General features: G+C 26.2%; 1 protein-coding gene and 2 long non-coding RNA genes across 6 annotated transcripts; 2 read left to right on the forward strand and 1 right to left on the reverse strand.

The window, feature by feature from the left end:
- Positions 1–4513: 4513 nt before the first annotated feature.
- LOC135927158 (uncharacterized) lies at positions 4514–10667 on the forward strand. Of its 2 annotated transcripts, XR_010571966.1 has the most exons (5): positions 4514–4720; positions 4771–4927; positions 9338–9469; positions 10244–10331; positions 10457–10667. It is a non-coding gene; the product is annotated as an uncharacterized LOC135927158 (long non-coding RNA). The 2 variants fall into 2 exon arrangements; XR_010571965.1 differs by having other exon boundaries at positions 4514–4927.
- Positions 5513–17998, reverse strand: LOC135927156 (uncharacterized). 3 transcript variants are annotated; one of them, XM_065463102.1, is made up of 6 exons: positions 17885–17998; positions 17709–17827; positions 8415–8780; positions 8224–8367; positions 6506–7104; positions 5513–6455 (listed from the first exon to the last, which is right to left on the reverse strand). In XM_065463102.1, exons 1-6 carry the CDS (start codon positions 17925–17927, stop codon positions 5579–5581), a joined length of 2148 nt encoding a protein of 715 aa, XP_065319174.1. In that variant the 5' UTR covers positions 17928–17998; the 3' UTR covers positions 5513–5578. The 3 variants fall into 3 exon arrangements, with proteins under 3 accessions (XP_065319174.1, XP_065319175.1, XP_065319176.1); XM_065463103.1 differs by having other exon boundaries at positions 5524–6455; positions 17892–17956; XM_065463104.1 differs by lacking the exons at positions 17709–17827; positions 17885–17998 and adding an exon at positions 11893–11910 and having other exon boundaries at positions 5525–6455.
- Positions 17627–18854, forward strand: LOC135927159 (uncharacterized). The gene is made up of 3 exons (XR_010571967.1): positions 17627–18272; positions 18318–18404; positions 18450–18854. It is a non-coding gene; the product is annotated as an uncharacterized LOC135927159 (long non-coding RNA).
- Positions 18855–27229: the final 8375 nt, after the last annotated feature.

Below are 27229 nucleotides of genomic sequence, written 5' to 3' on the forward strand. Positions count from 1 at the left end.
TTTTTTACAGCAATATATTTTGCCCTATTTCTAAAAACTTAATAGATAACTTTCCAAATAATTTTATCCTACCTCTAACCTACACTCCCCTTAAATGACCTCCTTAATGGAAGCAAACACCCCCCCCCCCCGCTCATGTAGATGTTGTCTGTGCAATTGCGCCAATTTCTCATTAGGTCGTTCTATATTGGGAATTAAATCTATGTATATTAAGCAGAGCTAGACCATTCAAATCAATTTCTGATGTCGTAATTAGATTAATTCTTTTTCTCAGTAACGAAGAAAAGGTCCTCTCATTTATGCTTGTACTAATTGTATTGTTGACAAAATATACAGTAATCATATTTCAAAAATGCTAAAATATATTTTAAAGTATGCAATGCTTCCATGGGTCTCTTGGATATATTAATCTTTCGTATCTATATGTAACGTCAGAAATTAATTTTTCTTCAGATACATTTATAGTCTCTGAATTAAATTGTGCTAGGTGTTTATTAATATAAGATTTAATCCTCAGACGGATTTCTAGGTATATTAATATCTGTAAATTGGATAGTTATTTGATAAATCCCAAATTATTGATTTGAAAAATGTATCCAAAAGTGAAATAATAACGGTTATTTTATAGTAATCCTTAAATAAGTCTAGGTGAATACTGGAATGATTTGTTTGTCTAGGAGTCGAGGCTTGCGAATCTCAAAATCATAAATTTCGCTTTTGCCTCATCAATCACACAAATCTCGTAAAATTCTTGGTAGATATAATATTATTTGCAATTATTATAACCTCATCCAAATTCATATCATCTTGTTTGAAAAATATTGCAAATTGTTATGTAACCTTCAGATTAAATATCTGGTTCTTCATGTCATTCCGATATTTCTTAAAGGGCCAGCTAAATAGGCTTTTTTATCTAAAAGTGCTGTAATTTCAAAGGTTCCATCTCGGGCATGATTTGCGCATTCTTTTTTCTTGTAGCACTAGAGGTCTCAGAAAAATAAATCTATTCCGCAAATTCGGTTTCTTTGGATATCTGAACATTTCATAATAAACTCTAGAAATTTTGCCTAATCATAGTTTTTAATAGAAATAAATTTAATACAATTTTATTTTGTTGATAAAATTTTTATCCATCAGTCTTTAGAATTTAAAAAATTTAAGAAAATCTGCTTAAATTTTAGCTGGATAAAATTTTGCCAAGAGACGGGGTAGAAGAGGAGGGGAGGGGTGGGTGTATCTTTATTTATGAACAAGAATAACAATCTTCAAAATTTTATAAATATAAGGTTATAAATAAATTTAAAATTTCTTCTTTTATTATTTTCTGAAAGAGAAAGATGTAATATGACCTAGAGAGGCTATATCTACATCATTTATAAATCATAAAATATTACATAAGTCAAAGTTGATGTAAAAAATGTAAACATTGGTATTTAATTAATTTTAAGAACGTGTGCATTGAAAATCATACATTTATAATAATTATGGTCTGGATAGAATGGAACGACATTAAAAAAATGAATAAAGATTGCATTACTCTATTCTCCTTTTATATTATAAATAAATAACATGATCAATAACTAATATCTGCAAAAATATATTTTATAATGTTTACTGAAAACTATTTTATAGGCATCATTTATAATATAAAGACGTAATATTAGTTAATTTTAAATTCTCACTTCCATCAATATTATTGTCAAATCACATTTTTTAAATTATATTTCTTATTCCCAACCAGAGAAATCACCTGAAGATTTGACGTTGCTTTTTAAACTTAAAAATTTCATTTCCAAAATTAGCAAAAATAGGATATTTAAATCGAGATTACCAAGAAATCCATAAAAATAGCATATCTTAAAAAATGTTCACGAAGCTCCCCAAAGTTATGGAATTTGACCCCATCCTCCCATTGCCCTTTCTCAAACGATCCCAATGATGCAAAGAGCATATGATTAGGCCTAATATCTATGTATAAGTTAATTAAAAAATAACAATTTTATTCATATGTTGGGCTACAAGGAACAAAGAGCGCAGTTTTGTTTGCATTAAAACCACTATTTAAAAATTATCTGTTAAAAAAATTTAGTTATAGATTTTAAAAAATAATACCGTCATATCTATCAAGAAAATAAATTTGAATTTGGTTTATAGTAGTAAAAATGTTTTATACAAAAAATTGAAGTTTTTGTTTTGTTATTGAATTCTCAAAACAAAAACTTCAGATTTTTGTTTGTATTTCTTTTATCCAAATTCAAATGTTGTCTACCCAGCCCTATTAACATATTCTTATATATTAGGAGCAATGAATGCCTCCATTTTAAAAAATATAGGGTTGTTTAATTTCAGAAATAAATTATTTAAAAAAATCAATAATTTTTTGTTATTTTTTTTTAAAGCAGCCTTCACTCTGCTTGCTATAAAAAAATTGGTAATTTAAAAACAATCTGCAAAATGGTGAATACTAAAATATAAATTTAAAAGTAAAGAAAAAAGTCATCGTCATTATTTTTACTCCATCCACTATTAAAAGTGTTGTAAACAATATTTTATTCTTTTTTCTTTATGATTTTCTTTCTATTCAACCTTAATTCATTTATTATGAACCTTTCTTTTTTTTAAATATAAAAGTATGGCAATTTTTTAATTTTATTTTATCTCCGAACTTTTATTGCATCTTTTTTTATCGAGCCTTTCTTTAACAATTATTTTTGTAAATTTTTTATTATATTATTTTAAAAACTCGAAATAATCACTTTTAGTACGCACAAAAATTGAGAGTTTTAAACGATTGCAAACGCAAATAATGCATTTCGAGCACATTGGTAAAATTACCGTGGCGTTAGCAATTAGTTAAAAAAACGCTAACAGATTTGCTTTTTTCAAAACATTTTTTTATTCGTTATTTTGTAATATATAATATGTAAAAATATAACTTAATTATCTTTCAAAATGAAATATTTAGAAATTAATGAAATAAACAAGCAGACGATATTAGAATGGTTAAAATGTTGAATCGACGATATTAATTAAAAATAAACCTCAAAAAAAGGGTTCCACGTCAATTCGGCGTGGAAAATTCGGCGCAAGACAATTTGGCCTGGCAACGATTCAGCGCATCGTCAATTCAGCGCGGCGTCAATTCGGCGCGTATCCATTAGAGTTGCAATTTATTATAAATTAAAAAATATAAGGATGATTAAATACAAGTCATTTTGAATGTTGGTATTATTAATTATTTCTTCATATTTATTTTTACAAAAATCTCAATTTTATTTACTAAATGTGTAATATCGAAAAAAATTAACTAATATTTATACCTATTTCTTTAATGGACCAATTTACCACATTATAAGGTATGTTGATTAGTAGCCAATATTCTGTAAGACTGGAGATTTTGCGCATAGAAGGAAGAAAGAAAAAGAAAGATTTGACCTCTATCTCTAATCTTATATATTATTTTGGCTACAATTTTAATCAACCATTTTTAAAAATAGGCCCAAAATACCCCCCTGATAAGTAATATGCCCAAAATCTCAGCTTACATAACATTGGCTACTTATCAACATATCTTATGTAGTAAATTGGTCAACCAAAGAAATAGGTATAAATATTGGTTGTTAATTTTTTTTTGATATTACACATTTAGTAAATAAAATTGAGATTTTTGTAAAAATAAATATGAAAATAATTAATAGGACCAACATTCAAAATGATTTCTATTTAATCATCCTTATTTTTTTTTAAACTAAGTAATATATAATAAATTGCAACTGTAATAAATACGCGCTGAATTGTCGCCGCGCCGAATTGACGCTGCTCGGAATTGTCCGCCGCGTCTATTTGAAGCTGCGCTGAATTGTCGCCGTGCCGAATTTTCTGCCCCGAATTGACGTGAACCCAAAAAATATGGCAAAACGCAAACGCTCAATATGTGCCCACTATAAGGCTTGATTATTTAAAATGAAAATTCAATTTATATAAAATAAAATTTAAATTACATTAACTAACTCGTATTATATATTTTTTAAATATTAATAAAATGAATTTTAACTATCTCGAATAAGTATGTTCTTCTCAGAGTTTGAAAAAAAATTCAAAGATTATTTTAAAATTCTTTTACGCCCAAGATTTTGAACAAAAAAATCTTTGAGGATCACAAAATGGAAGACTTTTAAAAAGTGCGAATTTTATATATAAAATTTGTGATTTCATTATGAATGTTTTTTTTATGCATAGTAACACAGAAGATTTATTTATACAAGATTTTTTGGTAAAAAAGATTTGGAATAAAATTTGATCAAAATCCTGTTTATCTTTTAAAAAATTTTATGTTGAAGAGGATTTTAAACTTCGGTTCATCTTATATTAACTAAATCGAGTTATTTTTTGGATAAATAAAGAGAATATTTTTTATATAATTGCAATTATTCGAAAAGATTAATACATTTAAGACGAATTTTTAATATAAATTATTAAATAAAATTAATTTAATAAACTTTTTTTAGGTAATTTAAAGAAGTTTATACCTTCCATACTTCACGAATCAGGGATAGACTATCATTTGGTCCTCAAAATTATATTTATCCTTTAGGATTATTTTATCCTTATTTTGATAAATCGGAAGTGGACGAGCCTTATCATAGGTTTTCTCCTAACGATTTTTTGTTGTGGTTAAATGCAGTTACCGAGGCGTGGTACAGTGAATGGGGTAATCAAGGTAAATTTTAAAATACAGTTAAAGTTTTCCTCTTTTTTTAAAATATGCAGATTCTAAGTCCTATTATTGATATGACTGAATCCTCCAAAATCCTGTAATAACAATCGTAGTCGATCCCTTACTGTTCCAAAATCCTGTTACACTTGACATAAAGGCAATTATTCGTAGAGCCAGACCTGCTCTTTTTACAAGAAATATAAATTATAGGTTTTATAAAAATAAATAGAAAAATATTTTCCCTCGTTTTTGCGAGTCTCAAAAGGTTACACTAAAATTAAAATTCAGGCCAGTTTTCATTTTAAGATATAAAAATATGAGATGGTTTACTTTTTTAAATCGAGAACATTCAATTAAGGTGGGTTTAGTAATTCTATATACATAATTTTTTAATAAATGCGAGCTTCACTGTATGAATTGACCAAACCAAAGAACCGTTCTAAATTGAACCTTAACCGAATCAAAAAGAATATATCCATAATTTTCATCGATCCCCTTATTTTAAATATTTTTAGTAGTAATTAATCTATTCGCATATTCATTAGAATAAAACTTATACTTATTTTATATAACACTAATATTTCCAAATTAAACCCGAATGAACCTTTGCAATTTTTACATAACCTTTCTTCATAAAATTCTTTGGGCCCCTAATAAATTTAAGAAAATAATTTCTGAACTCTTAAACAAATATAATATTATAACCTTTTTTTTAATCAAATTTATTTTTAAGTTACAAAAATATTAATAAAATAAACATTGGAAATTACAATATTATGATGATATATAAACTATTTTTCTTTAACATTATAATATATAATATAATATTTATATAAATTAATATTGCTATAACAATAAATGTTAGGGGGTATCAATATAATCATCTAGAAACACCGGAATAATGCCATTGAATGCACTGACGACAGTTTTAAGTTCGGCCGATTTTCGACGTCGAGGATCATATTTTTCTTTTTTGTGTTTTTTGTCTACGGGAATAATTATCGGCAAATCGTTTAAAGTTATAAGGGCCCGGCCATGAAACTTTAGGTTTTCATATTTCGATTTAATAAGCAAATTTTGTTCATTGCAATCAATCCCTTCGTATTCCTGAATATCTATATCACTTATGTTGTTAATATCATCATCATCATAGTTGTCGAGATTGTTTTTGTGTTGTCTCAGCAACCTGGGATCAATCCTTTTGGAGGAACGGGATGTTGAAGCCGCGTCTAGACCATTTTCTGGACTACCTTCAGAGACATCTTTCTTTCTCTTTCTTTCATTAACGCTATATTTATGTTCCGTGTACGAAGCCGTGGGAGAGGAGGTCGGATAATTGAGGGAATAATTGTCAATTTCCATATTATCTTCGGTATACTCGGTTTTAAGGTCGCTTATATTACATTTATTTTCATTCTCGTTATCATCGTCGGGGTTCCTGAGATTTTCAACCAAATCCTCAATGGTTCGCTGTAGTTCTGATTGTAAAATCTGTGGATTATCGGAAGGTAAATCGGAATTAAATTCTGATATGTATTGAACCATGAAGTCTATTGTTTTATGAATCGAATTCTTACTATCGACCTGGTTAAATTTTTCATCTAAAGTCGAGAGAATTTTTAACATGATTGAAAATATAAAGTTATAAAAGTCGACGCCTTGGTCCAAGCCTAATTGGCCTATTAGTTGGTTACATTTGTCCAGGATGGATGTATTATTAACCTTATCATTATATAACCTATTTAAAAAAAAAATTATTTGGCTGATTAGATTTGTTAAATAACATACATGGTATTTGTGAATGTGACTGCATTGTTTGAATTTGTTGTTGATAAAACATTGGCATAGCATAAACCAATGTTGGGATATTGATTGTTAGATGTTATATAGGTATTATTGTAATTTACATCTCTGTTATACGTATTCACGTGTAATAAATTTTGATTGTAAGCATCATGATAATTGTAAGGCAATTGGGTGACCGTAGTATTATGAATGAGATTCTCATTTCTGATATATGGAAGGCTTTGATTAGGAATAGGAACATCGGTTATTATGACCGGGAAATTAGGACGCGGACCATTTATTTCTGGCTTGGGGTAAAGGGGTATCAAAGAATGTCGGCGTTCATCGACATCTTTTGTAGATATCTCAGGTTTGACAATAGAGGGTGGCTCTGGTTGAGAGATCGATCCACTCTTGTTTACTAGGGTAGAAATTTTGTTTCCTTTTTTTCCATGAATGGGATTATTATAAATATTGTTGTGAATCAATCGTTCGAAGCGCTGGTTGGGTTGTTTAGTGTAATAAATGACAGCATAAGGTGATATATTTCGCGGATATTGAATTAGGGAGAGATTCTTCATATCGTATTCATAGATATAAATCTAAAGGACAAAAATTTTTTTAAAAATAATCATCATTAAAAAAATCTAGTAAATAAATTATAAAAATTTGCAAAAAAACGTAGAACAATGAAATATAGCCCTAAATTTACTAAAGCCTTAAATATAATGGTAAATCTTCTTTGATTCAGTTTCTGAACTCAACTAAAATTATAACTAGGGATGTACCGATATTTTTTTATTGTATCGGGTCGATTTTACGTCTTTTAATAATATCGGCGATAGATCCGTTAAAATGGCGTCTTTAAATTTATTAATATTTAAGAAAATGTATCTAAATGATAATTTAATCAAAATTTGATAATAGTATATTTTTAAATGACTTATCTATGTATAATAAAAGCTAAAATATATTATTAATATAACTAACAAAATAAGATTAGTGATATTGTATCGCTGATCGGCCGATATCAATTTAATATCGGCAATAAGGTATCGGATCTGACAGGCCTTTCAAAAGTGTAATCAGTAGACACCTAATTAAAACAAAACTATTTTTTAACCATTTCCGGCGTGAATAACAAATTGCTCATAATTTTTTAAAAATAATATTATGTAAGCGTGGAGATTTTGCTCATATATGACTGAAAGGTTTGGACATCTATTGGCCAAATCTCGAGGCTTATATAATATTATTTTGGCTAAAATTTTAATCGGGCCATTTTTAAAAATCGACCCGAATCTGGCATTTTAACAACACTACTCCCAGTATCGGTAAGCGTAGCAATTAAAAAAAATTAAATAGAACATGATTTGAGTGAACCTGTATCTTATTTATTTAGTTTTAATCATTCATAATTTTACAGCTTTAAAAACATAAAACTTTATCTTTTTTTTTAAATTTTTCATTAGTAAATTTAAAAATAACAAATACCATATTAGTTAGATTCTTGTTTCAAATATAAATTTATCAATTGTGTAGTAATTTTGAATGTGCGGGCATTAAGTTTAAATTTAATATTTTGTAAGTGGTTTCCAATTTATATTATCACATCTGAAAGGGTTTAAGCATCTTTTTTAAAAAATAGATTTATACCAATCAAATATTTCAACGGTAGAATTTTATATTATTAGATCAAATGTATATATTTGTGCGCTCACCATAGATTTATCTCTTTTAAGGGAAATAGATTTTTCATCTGGTATAGGCTTTTGATCAGGTATATGAGAGTCGTGGATTGGGGATGGGTCAACTTCGTTCTCCTCACCATTAACAACAACCGTCTGTATTCGACCCAATAAAACCTATAAAAATTTTTTTTATTTAGGGTTAACGTTATTATGATAATAACTTTGAATATGATAAGACAAGATATTTGTTCGCCTTTATCTAGTTTGAAAGTGTAGGGAGGAAAATCGGAGGTCCATAAACGATTACCATACGTGTCCGTATGGTAATTTCTTTTATTGATCTTAGAGTCTAAAATGCACGTGTCGGCATAACGAAATAAATGTACTCCCTTTTCCCAGGAACCAAGAATAGATTTTTTCAAATTACCAATCTCTAAGCTTCCATTGGCTATCGTATTGACTTTATCGAGCGGTACGAATGAAAACGCGTAAATTTCTTGTGGAGATCTTCCGCTGAGAAACTTTTTCATCTCATATTTTTTTTCAAGGTATTTTTCCTCACCCTTTTTATTGACGAATATTTGAGTCTAATAATAAAAATTTTTAAAATAAATATATTTGAAACATAAAACACTTGATCAATTAAAAAAATCTCACAAAATGTGGAATACAATATATTAAGTAAGCAGTATATATATATATATATATATATATATACATTGAAACAACATTATTTGTTCTTTTTCTCCTTTATAATTTAATAAAGTTATAATCAATAATGGAAATCTAGGATGTAAGCAGGGATGGGCAAATTCTTCTCAAGAAAATATATTCAAATAAAAATTTTTTCTCAATAAAATATAAATTTCCCAACAAAATATATTCAAATATAATTTTATATCCAAAAATCCAAACATTGGAAGCCAAATAATTTCTTTTTTCAAGCTATAAAATACAAATTTTTATTATGCTAACCCCCTTCTCCCTTCTTTAAAAATTTATTTTTATTTTTTGTATTAATATAAAAATAATATATATGGTTAACATGACAAATCAACATGAGTTTCAACTCGACTCCCTCAGATTTTTCCAAAATTTTTACTAGATGTTACATATATTATAACTAAGAAAAAAATATAATTAGATTTCAACCCCAACTAGCGGCTGAAATATGTGCCACTAAATATCGGAAAAATGGGGCATTTTGGACAAAATGCTATTTTTGGATGGCGCGTAGCCAGTTGGGGATGGGAGAGGGAGAGCCACGCTGTATCAAGTTAGCAAAATGTTAAAATATTTATTTCTTTTATATTATTTAATCTCAAGAAATTTTAAAGTTTATTTTCTTAAACTTTTTAAACCTTAAATACTAATGGATATAAGAAAATTATCAACCAAAAAAAAATTCTATCTGATTATCTTTACTAAAAACTAAGATTAGAAAATTTCTAGAGTGTATGATTATAAATATTTCTGAGACTTTTTATGCTATAGAAAAATTAAGCTGCAAAAAGCCTCCATGACAAGATGGAGCCTTCTACATAAAGCTATTACAAATTTTTTAAGATCTAGAAGAACCCATTTTGTATGCCCGTGGAGAAATATCAGAATCACTTGAAACAGATATTTCATCTGAAACTGATACATTGATTTAATATGACTGCCGATTTTTTTCATTGGAATGTATTAATAAATTATTTATTACACAACAATTTTATGCAATATTTTTCAAAAAATGGATTTGGTTGAAGTTATGATAATATCGACCAGAAATTTTTCGAGATTCATCTGATTGTTGAGCGAATGCAAAATTATATGTTTTTGAGATTCAAAAGCCTCGATTTCACCGACAAACAAATCGTTGTTTGTATTAACGTGGACTCAATTGAGGATTATTATAATATAACAGTTTTTATTCCACTTATGAACGATTAGCGATTTATTATTTGGCTCTATCCAATTTACAATTATATCTTATAACTTCTTTAATCTGAGGTATATCACATCTTGATATTGAAAAATTAAATATTTAGCTAAATTTTATTTATAGGTTATAAATGTACATGAAGGCCAATTAATTTCAGAATTTCAATGGTATGGAAGATTCATATTTGTAAATAATCCTTCAAGGAATACAAGTGAAGCATTGCTTACTTTAAAATATATTTTATAAGTTTTTCCAAATATATTAAAATTACTGTATATTTTGCCAATGATATCAATTAGTATAAGTACAAATAAGAGAAACTTTTACTCATTACAGATAATAAAACCTATATCAAAAGTATAACATCTTAAAATTGATTGAATAGACTAGTTTTACTCATGGAGATCTTCTAATACACAGAACAAATTACTAAAAATTGGCCCAATTGCAAAGAAGAATAAATTTTCATTTATTAATAATATTTTGATTAACTTTTTAAATCATTATAAAATATTTAATTTTATATTTTATTGTGATTTAGATACAGATTTATATAGCTATATTTATTTTTTAACAGTATTAAATTCGCTCTTAATATTTTGTATTTTCCAATATTTTATTATTTGTGTTATATGATAATTTTTAATATTTTATATAATGATTAGTTCTAATAAATCTTATATCATTAGTTCTGATAAATTTTTAATGCTCAAAAAAAACCATTTCAATATAAAAAATTATCCCCCCCCCTCCATTCCCATATAAATTTTATGGTTACGCGCCTGTTTGGATATAATTGAGCTAGAAGTGTCATTTGTTTTTTTATATAGCCTAATGGTAGACCTTTAAAATTATATAATGTTAAATATTGTTAAAAAATTTTCAATGTCAAAAGCCGGAAATTGAAAACCGGAAATGATCATAAAATCAAATCGGTTTTTTCTCAACTTTTTTATATAAAGGATTAATTAATAACAAATAGGGTCGAGTTCAGGTATAGGAGATATGGCATTTTAATCATTAATCAGTTGTAAAAATTCGCGCACAATTTGCATAAACACATACGCGGTGAAGGTAAAAAATGTACTTCCTCATGGAGTGTTTTTCAAGACGAATTTATATATATTATTGAAAAATTTTATAATTCCGATAAAAACAGTCGCAAAATGCCTTTGTAAAAATCATTTTATATAAATAAGGAGAGAAATGTTAATTGCAAAAAAGACTCATTTTATGCAATCTTAAGAAATTATATTCTAATTTTAATGAAAAACATGGTCATAAAAGTGAACTTTATTAAATTTGCGTATTTAAGACCAAAATATTGTGTTTTAGCTGGAGAACTTGGAAATGAACTATTATCAAAATTAATTGATGCTAAACGGGAAGATTTGCCCAATTAACGTCTAATGCTATATTCCCCGTTATAGATTATCAAGATTGTATTGCACAATCTCTGCAATTCCTGATTGTTACCTTAGAGAAAGTAAACTTTACACGGGTTTCCTTAGTCTACGAGAAATTTTTAAGATATCATTAGACAGTAAATAGTGTAATTGATTATACAACTTTCAAACAATGGTTAACTATTGATCGAACGACTCTTGAAACATTTTGCAAGTCTACATCCTATTTTATATTTATTTTTCAAAATATTAAATACAATAACCACACATTCATTTATATCTTCGCTGCAACCAGCATTATTCATTAAAATCAAGTTTAAATGTTAGTGATTTTTTAGTTATATGTGATTTTTCGAAAAATTATACTTATGTGACGCAGGACCACGTTCAGGGATTCCGCTGTAATAATAACCAGTCTACTCTCCATCCCTTTATGGTGTATTTCGTAAAAATAATATGATCAAACAAATTAACTATGTGATGCTGTCATCATGTCCTTTATTTATTTTAAAATATAATGATTAATTTTCTTAAATCAAAATTTTATAATATATCAAAAATATTTTATTTTTCTGATGGCGCAGTAACGTAATATAAAAATAAAAAAAAATTTCATAATCTTTGCCTTCATGAATTAGATTTCGGAATCAAAGTAGAATAACATTTTTTCGCAACAGCGCATGACATAAGTGCTTGCGATAATTTAATGGAATTACCAAAAAATTGGAAGCAATAGCTAGCCTTCAGCATCATTACGAGAACTAGATATTAAATACATTAGATTTATTTTATTTTTTATAAAAAATATTACAGGAGTTAATTATACGCTTATAAACGACCATGAATATGAAAAGAAAAATATCTGAAACAAGGTTTCAAAAGGCTAAACATATTCCTGGAACACAAAAGTTTCATGCGTTTATACCTCTCATGGAAAATAAAATTAAAGTTAATTATATTCATATTGTGAAAATTATTTAATTTACAATTATAAATTTAAAAATAAATTATATTTTGTCCTTAATTAAATTATAATTAAAAATTGATTTGTATTTTGTAAATATTCTTGAGAAGAAAAATATTTTAATTCATCAAATATATTCCAAACGTTTTCAAATCTTATATAATTATTCTTTTAAATATTAAACATAAAATATTTGATAGCTTTTGATTTATAGCAAATATTTATTAAGAATATTTTCACTCCTAAACCTGTGCTCGGCCAAACTTGAAAAAAATTGAGAAAAAAAAATATCGATTTGATTTTATAATAATTTTTGGTTTTTGACATTATTTTTTAACAATATTTATTATTATATAACTTTAAAGTTCTACTACTAAATTTAAATGACGCTTCTAGCTCATTATATCCAAAGGTACCATTTTTTCGACATTTAGAGCCCGTTATCTCAGCCACAGTTAGGAGTTGGAGGCTAAAATTTTATTTTTTTCTTAGTTATAATATATACAAATCTTGTAAAAATTTTAGAAAAATCTGAGAGGGTTGGATTGAAAATCGTGTTTTTTTGTTGATTTATCATGGAAATTAATATAAAACATATGTAATTTTATATTCTCGTCAATTACTTCCACCAGTAGACAATTTGCGCATATCACTTTTGCTTTTATAAAAATTTGGCTCACAGAATAAAAATACAAGCCCTTGAACCTAGGGAATTCTTTTGGAGAGAATATACAATTAAATATTTCTAAATCTAACTATTGTTCCTTTTAGGAAGACAATTATGTTTTTCTTAAATTATTTTTTTATTATTATTTTGATTTGTAAATGTTTTTAATTCTATTTTTTAGAAATACAAATTACAGTTATAACATAGTTGATATTAAAAAAGCTATATATATTTTAGAGATCTGCAAAGTCCGACCGGAAATTAGTATATAAACTATTTTTGGGCCGGGCAATTCGTAAAATATATTCTGGCCGGACCGTATACATAAAAAGGAGGAGCTCGCAAATCTGATTTTTCATAAAACTTTAATGCCAACCCGGGCATAATACTTTTGATATTTTGTTAGAATTTCAAGCTAATATTCTGATTGTAATAATATTTGAAAATAAATTACATTATACTTATTTCTTTGTACAAGAGCTGTCTAACTAAAATACGAAATATATAAAAATTCACAAAAAATTAAACAAGTTATTTATGAAATGATCCAATTACAAATACACAATGTAGATTAGAGGAAAGCCCTACCCGTTTTGGACTGTTAAGAATTTTAAAAGTTGTCCAGTCCACCCCAAAACAGTCCACCCCAAAATTTTTAATTTTTTTTGCCAGGCCCTGACTTTTAGAGTCTTTTAAAAATTTCCCGGCCTGTCAAAATTATATGAAAATTTAGGTCTGGCCTGTTAACGTTTTATGAAAAGTCTGACCTATCCCTTTAATTTTGCTTCTATGAATTTTTAGGCCATCCTATTTTTTCTCCCAATGTCAATTAAGGCTCTTAAAATCCCTCCTCTATGAATATCTATTTATCCAACAACCGTTTTATAAAACAATTGTGTTGTACATTTGTAATTATATCATGTAAATAAATTGTTTAATTTTTTGTGAATTTAATATATTATTTATATATTTAGTATTTTAGTTGGACGATAGGCATATTGTAATTTAATTTCAAACAGTACATAATAAAAATATTAGATTGCAATTCAAAAAATATTTTAAAATCTTAAGGCCGGGCCTTATTAAAATTTTACGAAAAATCAATGTTAGCGTCAATGTGTTTTTCCGACAATGTATATTTTTTTCAACTTTAAATCGTTTTTTGAGCACGTTTTTTTTAAATTTAAAATTCTGATTTTATCGGAAAAGTATTCCAGCATGTTTAGAATACCTATCTTATGAATTGTAGATAATTTTACCAATAACTTTTGACTCATTTATAACTTATATAAAAAATCAATGGAAAAACTAATGTAAATTATATTAAGTTCAAAATTTCATGATAAATTATCTGATATTCATAAGTATTTCAAACATGATGGAATACATTTCTGGTAAAATCATATTTTATATTGAAAAAAAACACGCTTAAAATATAATTTAAAATTGAAAAAAAACACGCTCAAAATATGATTTAAAATTGAAAAAAATAACATATCGCGGGAAAAAACGCATTGACGTTAACATATACATTATCTGGTTCTGCCGATCTGAAAATTTTTTCAGCATGAATTGCCCGGCTCTGCTAATTTTTTTTATAATTTTCCGACCAGGCCACTTTATTTTTTTAAAAAATTTTATCGCGTGCTTGACTAAAATAAAATAATCATTAAAACGATCTAAATTCGATATGTATTAGTAGAGGTCTGAGGCGTATATATTTCTAAAATGAGCGGGCAGGCAAATTTGATATATTTAAAAAAATGAGAACAGGCTTATATTTATTAAAAATATTTTTTCAAAATGAGAACAAGAATATATTTATTTATTACATAATAAATATCAAGATTTTCCACTAAGTTTATCATTTTTTTCAATATTTTATTTGTAAAATAAATAAATATAATCAAATAATTTTTAAATAATGGGTGGGCGAGCTAAACAAAATTTTCAATAGCAGGGAGGCAATTTTTTCGAAAACCATGAGCTCGCAAAATTTTTTTAAAACCTCTATTAGATACTGTAGTAAATAAATGAATTTAACTTTTTTAAAAATAAGAGAGACCTGCAGAGGTACCAATTTGCACGGCCCGGACCTGGTTATTTTTCAAAAACATTTTTCGGCCCAGCCTGGGTTTTAATTACTCAGGCACGGCCCGAATTTTTTAAAAATATATTTATTTTTAATTTTATATCTAATAATTGCAATTTAAAATATTTGTTTTTAAAATATACATCCTAGCCTGACCTGGGTGTTTTTTAAAAAAAATTTTAAGCCCGGCCCTGGTAAATTTAAAAAAATTAAAATACGGCGGGGGGCCTGCAGGTTTATATATTTTTGAAAGTTAAAGTAAATCCTCATAGGGGACTGACTGAATAGATTAAAATTGAATTAAGTTTCAAACAAATTTCATTAATATATTTAGACACACTAGAGATCGGTATGGCCTGGCCTTACGGCAGAGCAGGACAGCCTGTGTAAAATATTTTTATGTACAGGATCTGAAATTTACAATTTTTTTTAGCTTACAATTAGGCAAAATTTAGGTTTTTTATTCATAAAAATTATTATGCGCAGGGCTGGACATCTTGTGTAAAATTGTATTACTTTTCAAAAATTTTCATAATCTGGGCCAGCCCTCACTAATCTTAATGCATACCAGTTTAATATATAGGTGTAGAAATATTATTTAGTGAAAATGTATTAAATTTAAAACAATAATCTTTAGTGTATGAAGATGAATATAATTATATAAATAGTGTTTATTATTGAATTATCAATGCTTTTTCATCCAACATACTTTTTATAACTATTATTCTTATCCTTAACGAATTTGTGTACAACATTGTAGAATTTATCCTCCTCCCTCAAAAAAAAAATTTTACGCCTTAATTTTTATAGGATATAAGGAAAAATGTCCCCTTTTCTTTATGTAGATATTGCTCCCCAATGCTAAACTGAAATTATTAAAAGTATAAAAAAGATTGTCTAAAAGGTCATTTTTATATTAGATTGTCAGATGTCTAATTTCTTATTTGCACCTTTCAATAGGAGTATAAAACATCTAAACAAATTATTAATATTCAGCGTGTTCATAAAAAAGTTTTGGATGTCACTTTCGTCAAAATAACGTAAGTTTATTGCTGAATATGAATCATAGAATTTAGTAGAAAAATTTGCATTGTGATCGGTAGTGTTTAAAAAATTAAATGAAAGTTTAGCTGCGTAAAACCAACCCATAAGATATGATGTCAATCTGATAAATTTTAATTAGAGATCAGCAAAGCCCATTAAGATTTTTGAAGTAATTATTTTTTTGTATTGGGACTCAAAATAATTTTGTAAAAGTTGTAATCCATGTCATAAAATATTTTTGTCTAGCCTCCAGGTCAGATTAACTAGTTATTTGAATAAACATATTACTAAAATTTTAAACCCTAATATACTTAAGTCACATGTTTTCTCTTCTGAGAATGATTGCAGGTTAAAAAATTTTAAAGAAATAAATTAATGTTATTCACAATATATCATCTTAAGGACAACAAATAATATTTTTTCGGGAATGTTGAAACAAATTTTCGGTTTGGTTATTTAACTTTTTAAATATCTGGTTTATCAATCTTCTTTGGGAAATTTTTTGTTTGTCCATTTTAACTATACCATATACAGTGTAACTCCGTTATAACGTTCCCAGCATGGTTATAACGGGTTTATACGGTATTTGGTTTGTTAAGAATTTCTTTATCTTCATTTAAAAATTTAAACAATCGACCCCAAAAAGCGCTAAAATTTGGATGAGAATTTTCTTTCACACTTCCACAAAGATTGGAGGTGAGGAATAACTTTTCATATCATTTGAAGTTGGTTAATTATTTTCATTCTCCTTATTTTTATTATAAGCAAATAAAGGATTATATAACAAGTTTCATTTCTTTATAAAAGAAACACTTATTCTTTTTACTGGATATATAATTTTTTGTTATATGTATCTTTATATGACATATTTAGTAACTTCATAATAACGATTGCCAAACTTATAAGAATGGAACTAATAATACAATTTTCTATAGTTAAATAGTATCTATAAAAAAATTATTATATGTATATTGAAATCATGTAAAATTTCTACCAAATATTACGAGAGTAGTTTGCATTATTTGTGAAATAATCGGGAGAAACAGAAATGAGTCAAATGGTTTGATTTATTTTTAATATAAAATTTTGCGAATAAATTATAAAAATATTTTTAATGATTAAAATAAATATATTTATTCTCCTAGTGATATTAAATTTGCATAACGATTATATAGAAAAATCTGCGCATGTGCAATTTGAATATTTAATTGAGCTAAGAACAGATTATTTTATTATACATAGCAATCATTAAACGAATTAACAACCAACTATTTAAGTATTATAAATACTTTAACAGTTGATTGTTAGGCTGTTTAATAAAAACAAACAAAAATATTTTACCTTAAAGTAGGATATCAGATAGAAAAAACTATTAGACGTAGTATGTATAAATGCGCATTTAAAAAATTTAGCACTTTTTTGGTCATAATTCCGCACAATGGGTTTTTATCACAAGTGAAGGAGTCTGATAGTATTTTCGTAATTTGTTTATATTCATGAGATCCTATGAGGATATCTTGAAGGCAAGGGCAACCTACAAAATATGGTTGAATATATAAAATTTACATTCAATAGTCTTATTTAAATTAACTTGATACTTCTTTTTTTGGAATAATAAAATTGGTAAGTTTCATACTTATACTATATTTAAAAAAAATGACGATTTTTTTAATATTTATTTATCATTATTATTATTATATTATTGCGAAAGGCGCATTGATACATAAGAATCAACTATTGATGCATTTTTTTTGTTAAGGTTAAAAAAAACAATTTACTATAACTTTTTGTTTATACAAAATTTTATTGTCCTCATAATCCTGAGATTAGTCCATAATTATTTTTACATCATTTATTGAATTTGAAATTAACAGCCAAATTCCAAAAAAATTGTAGCTCTTAATTTTACCAAATTTTTTTTCTTTTATTTTTTATAGCTCAGATTGAGTCAAGAATTTGTGATATTAATAAAATATATAGTTTATCAATAACCATTTTAATTTCTGTAACATTCATCGTTCTAGATTTTCGTTTCTCTAATGGTAAAAACATGACTGGAAGCTGGTAAATTATTAAAAACCAAAAATCGTGAAATAGATTACTTGTTACATGTATAATATTAATCATTCAATAAATTTTATATTACAATTTTATAGGGTCTAAAAATGCACTACAAAGAGGTATCATGGATAAGATATATCATCATTATACCACTTTTTACAACTATTTCATAAAATAAATAGTAGGAAATTTTTATGACAAGAATAAAGAGAGCCATAAAATTATAGGAATACAAAAAGGAGAAAATAAAAATATAATTTTTTAGAGTTAGAGAATATTCAATTTTTAAATGACTTTATTTTAAATTTTCTCTGAATTTGTGAATGTCCTTGTTTGATTAAACTTTTCCTTCATTCTTTTGCCCTTACTTTATACAATTATCTATATATATCATCCTTGATTGAATATTTTTTTGGGGCATTTCCTTTTTTCAAAATATTTTATTTTTTAGTCAAAGTTAATTTTTTTTAATGAGAAAGAAAATTCAATAAAAATTCTATGCATAGTATATTATGGTATCTATTTCTGTTTACAGAAAATCTTAGCCACCAACTTAGTGTTGAGAAATCTTTATACAAATTTTAAGAAGTGGTGTTAAGCAGTGTGATTAAAATATGGCAAGAATTATTTTTTAGTTTCTGCAATTTCTTTGAAATGGTTAATGTTTTGATACTGTGGATGGGTCTATATACGAGTAATCTCCATAAAGATATTGGCTGACTCATTTTCTAAGGAATGAGAGATATCCAATTAGTGGTATTGTCATTTAAGTTCAACACTGAGTCAATACATAATTATTACATTAAGTGAAATTTATTTTAAAATATTCTTTTTATTAACTTCATCAAAATTATTGATGTTTCCATAAAGAACAATTTTCTAAGGAATAACAATAATGAGAGAAATTAAGATTCCTTTATAATAATTGATCGGGCTCGGGAGATAATGTCAAAATGGGTACGGTCTGGTACCCAATTAATTGATTATAATATATAACAATTAGATTTTAATTATTGACTTGTTAGGCAAAATCTAAACATTTCAAACCAAAATTTTAGCATATTGCATTTTAATTATCATTAAGTTTTATATATATTTAAGAAAATAAAAAATATAAAACCAAGATTTTAAAACTAATTATATGTGTATCTCATTTCATCTCACCTGTTATCTTTTTTTATTTCTCTATATGCATCAATTCTATTAGTAGTGATATTGGTTATACATTATTATCACTTATATATCTGAAGGTATCTTATTTATATAATTTTAAATATTTGCAATATGTTTAAAATTTTTGAAAATGCAACAACAACCAGATAATAGTTTAAAAAATTTATTAAAATATATTTTTAAATTAAATCTAAATACAAATAAATAAATAATATAAAAATTTTTTTTTTATTACATTTAAGATAGAAGTGTTGATGTTAGCCTTTATCATTCATTAGGTAAACTTCTCTTATTCCTTATTTCTGTTGGATTGGGGAAAAAGTATGCAATTTTTCAAATAAGAGTTCAAAATTTATTTAGATAATTAGATTTTTACACACCATTTAAATCAGAATTTAACATTTGCTCAAAAAAAAATCATCAAAGATTTTGATCTCAGGTTTTGAGAATGCTCAAACACATAAAATTTTCTCAAAAATATTTTATAAGTAAATGTGATTATTATGATAAAAAATCTTAGATGATAAAATCATAAATTTTTATAAAAAATTTATTTGATCTTTAAAAAAGATCTTCAATTTTGTTAATCTCAAAGATTTTTGCCAAAGATTTTGACTGAAGAATATTTAAATTTGAAGTTTTTGTTAACCCCATAATTAAATTTATATGGTTTTTATGCAAATTTATGAATTATATACCATTTATTTTAGAGTGAAATGTGTCTTATTATTAAATATACAACCACATAATTGCCTGAATTGCAACTTACCAGTTTATGCTGGACAGACATGGTTAAATTGTATTAAAAGCTAGGGCCATATCAGTGTCATTCCTCAAATAAACTAGTCTATTCTTAAAGCTCGAATCACCAATATCTTAGAACTTTGTAACCTATTATTAGTTTAATGGCTTGACACTATCACATAGGTTATGGGTAAATATATTACCACTTACCCTGCAAATAGTGCTGTTAAACGGCTCGATTTGAGCCGATTTTTAAAAACTGTTAACTCATTATTTTGGCCAGGAAGAAATTAGGCAAGTCTGAAGATTTTGGTCATAGATGGCACAAAGATTTAAAGATCTTGTAGCAACATCTCGAGGCGCATGCAATGTTTTACTGGCTAAAATATTGAGTTAACCGTTTTTAAAATCGGCTTAAATCGAGCCGTTTAACAACACTACCTATAAATATCAATAGCAACACACTTACTCAAGCCCAGGGATGTGAACCCTTCGACAAAAAAAAGGGTTGGGTCCGGTAATAAATTTAAAAAGGACCCGGGTCCAGGGTCCGGGTTCAGAGGAAACATAAAAATAATGACTCAAAATAAGACTTATTTTCATTCATTTTTTATTATAATTCAATATATACATATTTATAATTCGAAATGAGATAATTTATATTTTAAATCTTTTATTCAATCGCACAATCATGATATCTTCTAAAATATCATCCGTCAGATTTCCACGTAAATTAGTCAACGATGAAAATCCACGTTCTACGCTTACCTAAAATAGATAGTCATTTTTATAATACATAAATTATTGTACTTGTGTTGCCGGTACAGCCATGACGATTCTAGAAAAGGTATATAATTCTGGATATATTGAAGAATTTTCCTCCCAGAATTTTAAAATGTTTGCATCTCTATTTATTCTCATAACTTCCGAGAACTTTTCTATTAAAGATATAATAGATATATTTTGCTCCTTTCTATCAGATGATAATTTAATTTTTTTCTCTATCTAATAGTAAAATTTCCAGATCATCATTATCATTGTTATCAACCAGTAGATATTGTAACCACCAATGTATTGTAAATAATAGAGTTTTGGGTATGCCATAAATCTTCAAGATGGTCTATAGCCATTTGTTTTTGCTCACTACTTAATAAAACCTGATATCGCGGGTCTAAATATATAGAAGCATATACAACACTATTTTATAAATATTGTTGCTCTCTTATTTTGGTATTTTCTAATACTTCATTTGAAAAAGAACTTGTTAATCTCCCTAACTCTAATCGACATCTTAACCATATGCCATAAAAGTCCGATAGACATAATTGTTCAGCTTGCACTCTTAATGTTGTTATTTTTAAAGGAACCAGCACACTAGTAATCTCTTTTACTTGATTCCAATCATCTTCTGACAAAATGATTTCACATGCTCCTATGATAAAATCATTACAGAAATCTTTCAAACTTAATAATCGCTCTAGCATCTTACATATAGAGGACCAACGTGTTGTGCAATCTAAAATTGCCATTTACCTTTTCATGGATTTTAATATTCTAACAATTGTGGGAGTTCTTAAATATTTTAAAACATCCCCTTAAATATTTTAAAACATCCCTTGCTTTATCAATTATAGTTTTAAAGTGACTATTTTTTAGGGAGATTCCACGAAAAAAATTATAAAAATTTTGTATTATTTTTTAAAAATTATAAAAATTTTATATTATTTTTTAAAAATTATATATTATTTTTTAAAAATTATATATTATTTTTTAAAAATTATATTTTTACATTAATTTAAAAAAAAAATTTTAAGTTAAAAATTTTTAGCACCCTGAACCCTTGGACCCTCCACTTTTTAAAAGGGTCCGGGTTCAGCCAAAATACGAGGGTCCGGGTTCACATCCCTGCTCAAGCCTTAACAAAAATGATAAATATAAAACATTGGATCTTTATTTTCACTCTAATTGTCACATCCACCAGTGGATATTTTGATCCTTGAGAAATTTCGACCCATACGATTCCACACATTCGAGAAATAATTCATTTTCTTAAGATAAAAATAGAAATATTTGAATATAATTACAGCCTTTTTTAGGGACTCAATTATATTTTATTGTGCCCCTCCCTTTTTAACGTAATTTTGTATTTTATATCGTTTTTTTAGTTACATATATATAGTCTTTAATTGTTAAAATGTATATTTGAAAAAATAGATAATTTAATTTTAAAAACAAAAGGGGGGGGGGGAGGGGTATACAAAGAAAGATTTTAATTTATGATAAGTGAAAGCAAATAATTAAGCTTAAACATCATGATTAAATATTAGAAAGAAATTATCTTAAAAATTTAATTTATTGAAAGTCACAAATTTAAATACTTCTTTTTGATCTCTATAAAAGACTTAAATTTTGATAAGCCACGAATAAAAAATGTTATAAATTAATATTTTTTATATTAAAATTCAAGAGATGAAATTGTTTTTAATATCATTCAGCTCTTACATGTATTTATTTCTTACAATTTTACTATCTACAATAATCACATTTAACAATATTTGGAGTAGGGTTATCATGGGCAATTGATTAATTAAGATGTTATAAGAAATAATCTAAATGAACGAAATCGTGAAATAACATGTAATCAAACCATGATATATTTAGGTCGATTAAAATCATAACAAAAGTTTATAGTATATATCATTTTTATCGAAATAAATGGATACAAAATAGATTATATTTGAGAAATTCAATATTAAGAACTTAATAATAAGAAAACAAAGTTATATGCAGATTGAAAAAAATCTTTAAATTTCATCAGACTAGAGAATGAAAATTAAAGAAACCCAATATTTTATAGAATTTTTTATTTCATCATGAAAGATTTTTTATGAGTAAAAATCAAAGGATGTGTCCTGTTTCGACATAATTTTGATACTTAATTGCTGCTTAGCCAAAAATAATCAGCTTTTGAACTAGGACACTATTTTGGTTTGTCAAGAATTTTGTGGCATTTCTATTTTCTCGTTTTTTTATATTTAATTTTTTTTTTTTCGATTTTATTAAAAAAGTTTATTTTGCTTTTTAGACTGTTTAGTCTAAGCTAAATAACTGACTAAACAATCGACTGTTAGGAATAAATCGAACCAGGCCAAAAAACTTTTTACAAAAAAGATTTGGAATTTTAGATAAAATTTAATCAAAACTTACTTAAGCATTCTCAAAGAAGATCAAAAATAATTTTTTATTTAATAAATCATTTTTCCAACATAATTTCTTTTTAATATTTAAACATGATGTTTAAGCTTAATTAATTGTTTCACATTTTTAGTTTCAATATAATTAAAATAAAATATTTAAAATATTTCTTTGCTTATCTGGGTTCCAAACCATAAAGAATATTGGTTCAGGTTAGGATATGATAAAAATAACCGTTCAGTTTTTATTCTTGATTTAAAATTTATTAAATATTATATTATGTCCTAATTTATTTCATTACAAAATCAACTCATACAAATTTCATTTTACGCAATGAATGACGTTCGATAACAAGGTAAATTTTGAATTGTAGTTGATGATATATTAAAGTTTTTACTGATTGTAAACAGATAGACAGTTAAAAATGATATAATAATTTAGTATTCGATTTTTTCAGCACCTCTTAGACAATATGAATAATGATATAAATATTAATACTCATCAAATTTTGAATAATTTTTAAAATGAGTGTCAGGATTTTAGTATATTTAAAGATTACCCCTAATATAAAGTTGTATTTCATAAAATAAAACACCATTCTGCAGCCAAGTGCCCATATAGAAAAACTTTTAGTGCGGCTAAAGATAAACGGGGATGTCTTAATGATAAAGATTTTGAGTTTGTTTTTTTAAATTAAAATCTAACAATTATCTTTAAAATAAAAGGCTTGTCACATTTTGTTATACTTTGTTACAAAGTGTAACAATACTTGGATTTGAAATCGAACTTACCACTAACGGGACATTTGTTGTAGCAGCTTATTGCTATTCCCTCACCACAGCAGCTTAGTGTTATGCCCTCACGGGTTCTCTAATTTTATTGTTATTTAATTATTCTCAAAGTTGTCTTGGACTTATGAAAGTAGATATGTTAAAATGGGTATCAATTGATAGCTAATGAAAAGATTTATTGAGTCCCTCTTAATGGGAGAGTCAAGGCTTAGGAAGCCATTAATATTTTAATACACAAAATTTAGATATGGTATCAATTAAAATATAATTTAAATATCAGTATTCACTCTTGGTCTTCATGGGATTAAGCTTGTTTTGGGTATAAGGGTGGGGGGTGGGGGGGTATAAATATTTGATATGAATATCAAATAAATCAAATACCCTTTTATTGTAATGATAATTATAACTCTAAGTTGACGGGTTAGGTCCTGGGGGTCAGGAATATATTATCAACACAAAATAAATATTGATAATCAAATAAAAATTAATTAAAATATATTTTGACTCAACAATATATTTACTCTTGTATAGGTTAGACTTCGCGAAGGGGGAGGGAAATTAAAAATTAATTTGTTATGGATATCAAATAAAAGGTAATTAAAATATCTCTTGATTGTATTAATTATCACTCTAAATATGCAAGTCCAGGTCTTGAGGGAGGGGGGGGGATCAGGAATATTTTTAACAACCCAAACTATTAATATAGGTATCAAATAAAAGGTTATTAAAAAATATTTTGACTCAAATAACAGCATTTATACTTGTTTAGTAGTTGGCCATGGTTAGGAGGGGAGAGGGGTAACTTTTTTGATATGAATATTAATTAAAGATAATTAAAATAACTTATTGTAATGATAATTATCACTAAGTGGCTGGACTTAGGGCAGGGGCGTCGCTAGCTTTTACAATCTCAGGGGGCTCAACTAAAAAATTTTTATGGAGGGCTTCGCCCCCATACCTCCCAATTTGCGTTATATTAATATATTATACATATTATACTTTTTTTAAATTAACTAACTCTAAATAATTATTCTGAATATCATTTATTATATTTTGCATCAAAATAAACTAGCATATAAATCATTAAAGTAACACAAGACATTTCTAAAAATAATATTTTTTAATACAAAATCTATTTATTACAGTATAAAATATTTTCGATTATTGATATAAAAAAATTTTGCGCCTAAAGAATTATAAATGATAAAAAAGGTTAATTAATTCATATATATATGCCTCAACTCAATTTATTATGGTTTTTGAAAACATATAATATAATATTAGCAACTTACATTGACAAAAGGTCATGAAACTAATATAACTCTCTATTACCATTTTAGACAATGTTTTATAGAAGAGACTAATAAGAAAAAATTTATAAACCTTACCAAATCAACAATTCTTGAAGAAGAGAATATAAACGACCAATCCAAATCATAAAACTATATGGTGGTTAGAGCTTCCTCTTAAATGACATGATGGAAGCTAGATAAGTAATCGAGAAAATTATGAGATATTAAATTTCTAAAAGATAATCTTCTATTATTAATGATATATAAACGACTACACAGTTTACCATTATTGCTAATTAAAATATGCAATAATATGCTCTCAGCAGCTGTAGTAATAATCTTAAATTACATAGCCACACAAATAATAGATGCTGGTTAATTTGCAGTCCTAGGCATGACACTCACGATGGTAACCCATATCAGAATTTATTCTGTTAAATAAATTGATAAAACAAAAACACTAAAAACCTTTAGAAGAAATTATGAAAATATATTGAAGCCTTGAGTTATTCACGGCAAAAATGCCATATTAGAAATAATACATTTTGTAACTACAAAATAAGAACCAGAGTGATATCATGAAAGCAATTAAGATTTTATATATTATTGTCGCACCATCTCTAGTTGGTATATTATATCTTAAAATAATGGTAGTTTGTAATAATATTAAAAATATATTCGTATTAAAAATTTAACTCAAATTTATATTCTAAAGAAGAAAAAAAGAGCTTCCTAAAAACACGTAAAAAAGAGAAGAAAAGATATCTAATTTATTACATCCATTGTAGGATGAATAATAATACGCTTAATATTAATTATATTGTAAATAAATAGATGGAGTAAAATATTTGCAAGCAAATTATTACTTATATTTATTGTCAAAAGCATATTTAAGTTTTAAAATATTAACTGTAATAGATTATATAACTGTCAAATACGTCTGCAGAAGTGGTATTTTACCTAATATTTTATAAATAATTATATATAATAGAGGATTATAAACTATATGTCTACTTACTTTTTATAAATAAATCTCTTATACTTATTTGGATTTGGACCTTGAAAATAATTTTAGGAAGAGACATGATAATTAAATTTAAAAATCAATAATATAGTTGATTAGTGATTTTGAACTCGGCTAAAATATGAAATTATTAATTTTTAATTAATAAATGATTATATTTAATTAGGGTTATATAATAATAAATAATAAAAGTCAATTAAGTTTCAACTGTTAATGCTAAATTAATATTTAGTGAGTGATATTGTTATATTTTTAACATAGAATCTGATTGCAAGCTGACATAGTATAATATATATGTAATAATCTAATCTAATAATTAAAATAGTTCTCATTTAATAAAAATTAAGATAGTCTTATTAATTTTTTAATAAAATTAAATCTATATATTACTCAATAGAATTATAAAAGAAATTATTAAGAGGGCAATTAAAAACATTTATTTTTAGCTCAAGGGGATATTAAGGAACCATTAAAAAAAATTTTTTGCTTCATGGGGCTATTCAAACTTTTCAGGGGGCTCGAGCCCCTGTGCGCCTCCCCCCCCCTAGCGACGCCACTGGCTTAGGGAGTCTGGAATATTTTTATCAAAACAAAATACTGATATGGGTATCAAATAAAAGGCATTTAATATCTTTTGAATGTAATGATAATTATAA

This window comes from Gordionus sp. m RMFG-2023, chromosome 3, assembly GCF_954871325.1.
Source record: "Gordionus sp. m RMFG-2023 chromosome 3, tfGorSpeb1-WG-v2, whole genome shotgun sequence".
NCBI lineage: Eukaryota > Metazoa > Nematomorpha > Gordioida > Chordodea > Parachordodidae > Gordionus > Gordionus sp. m RMFG-2023.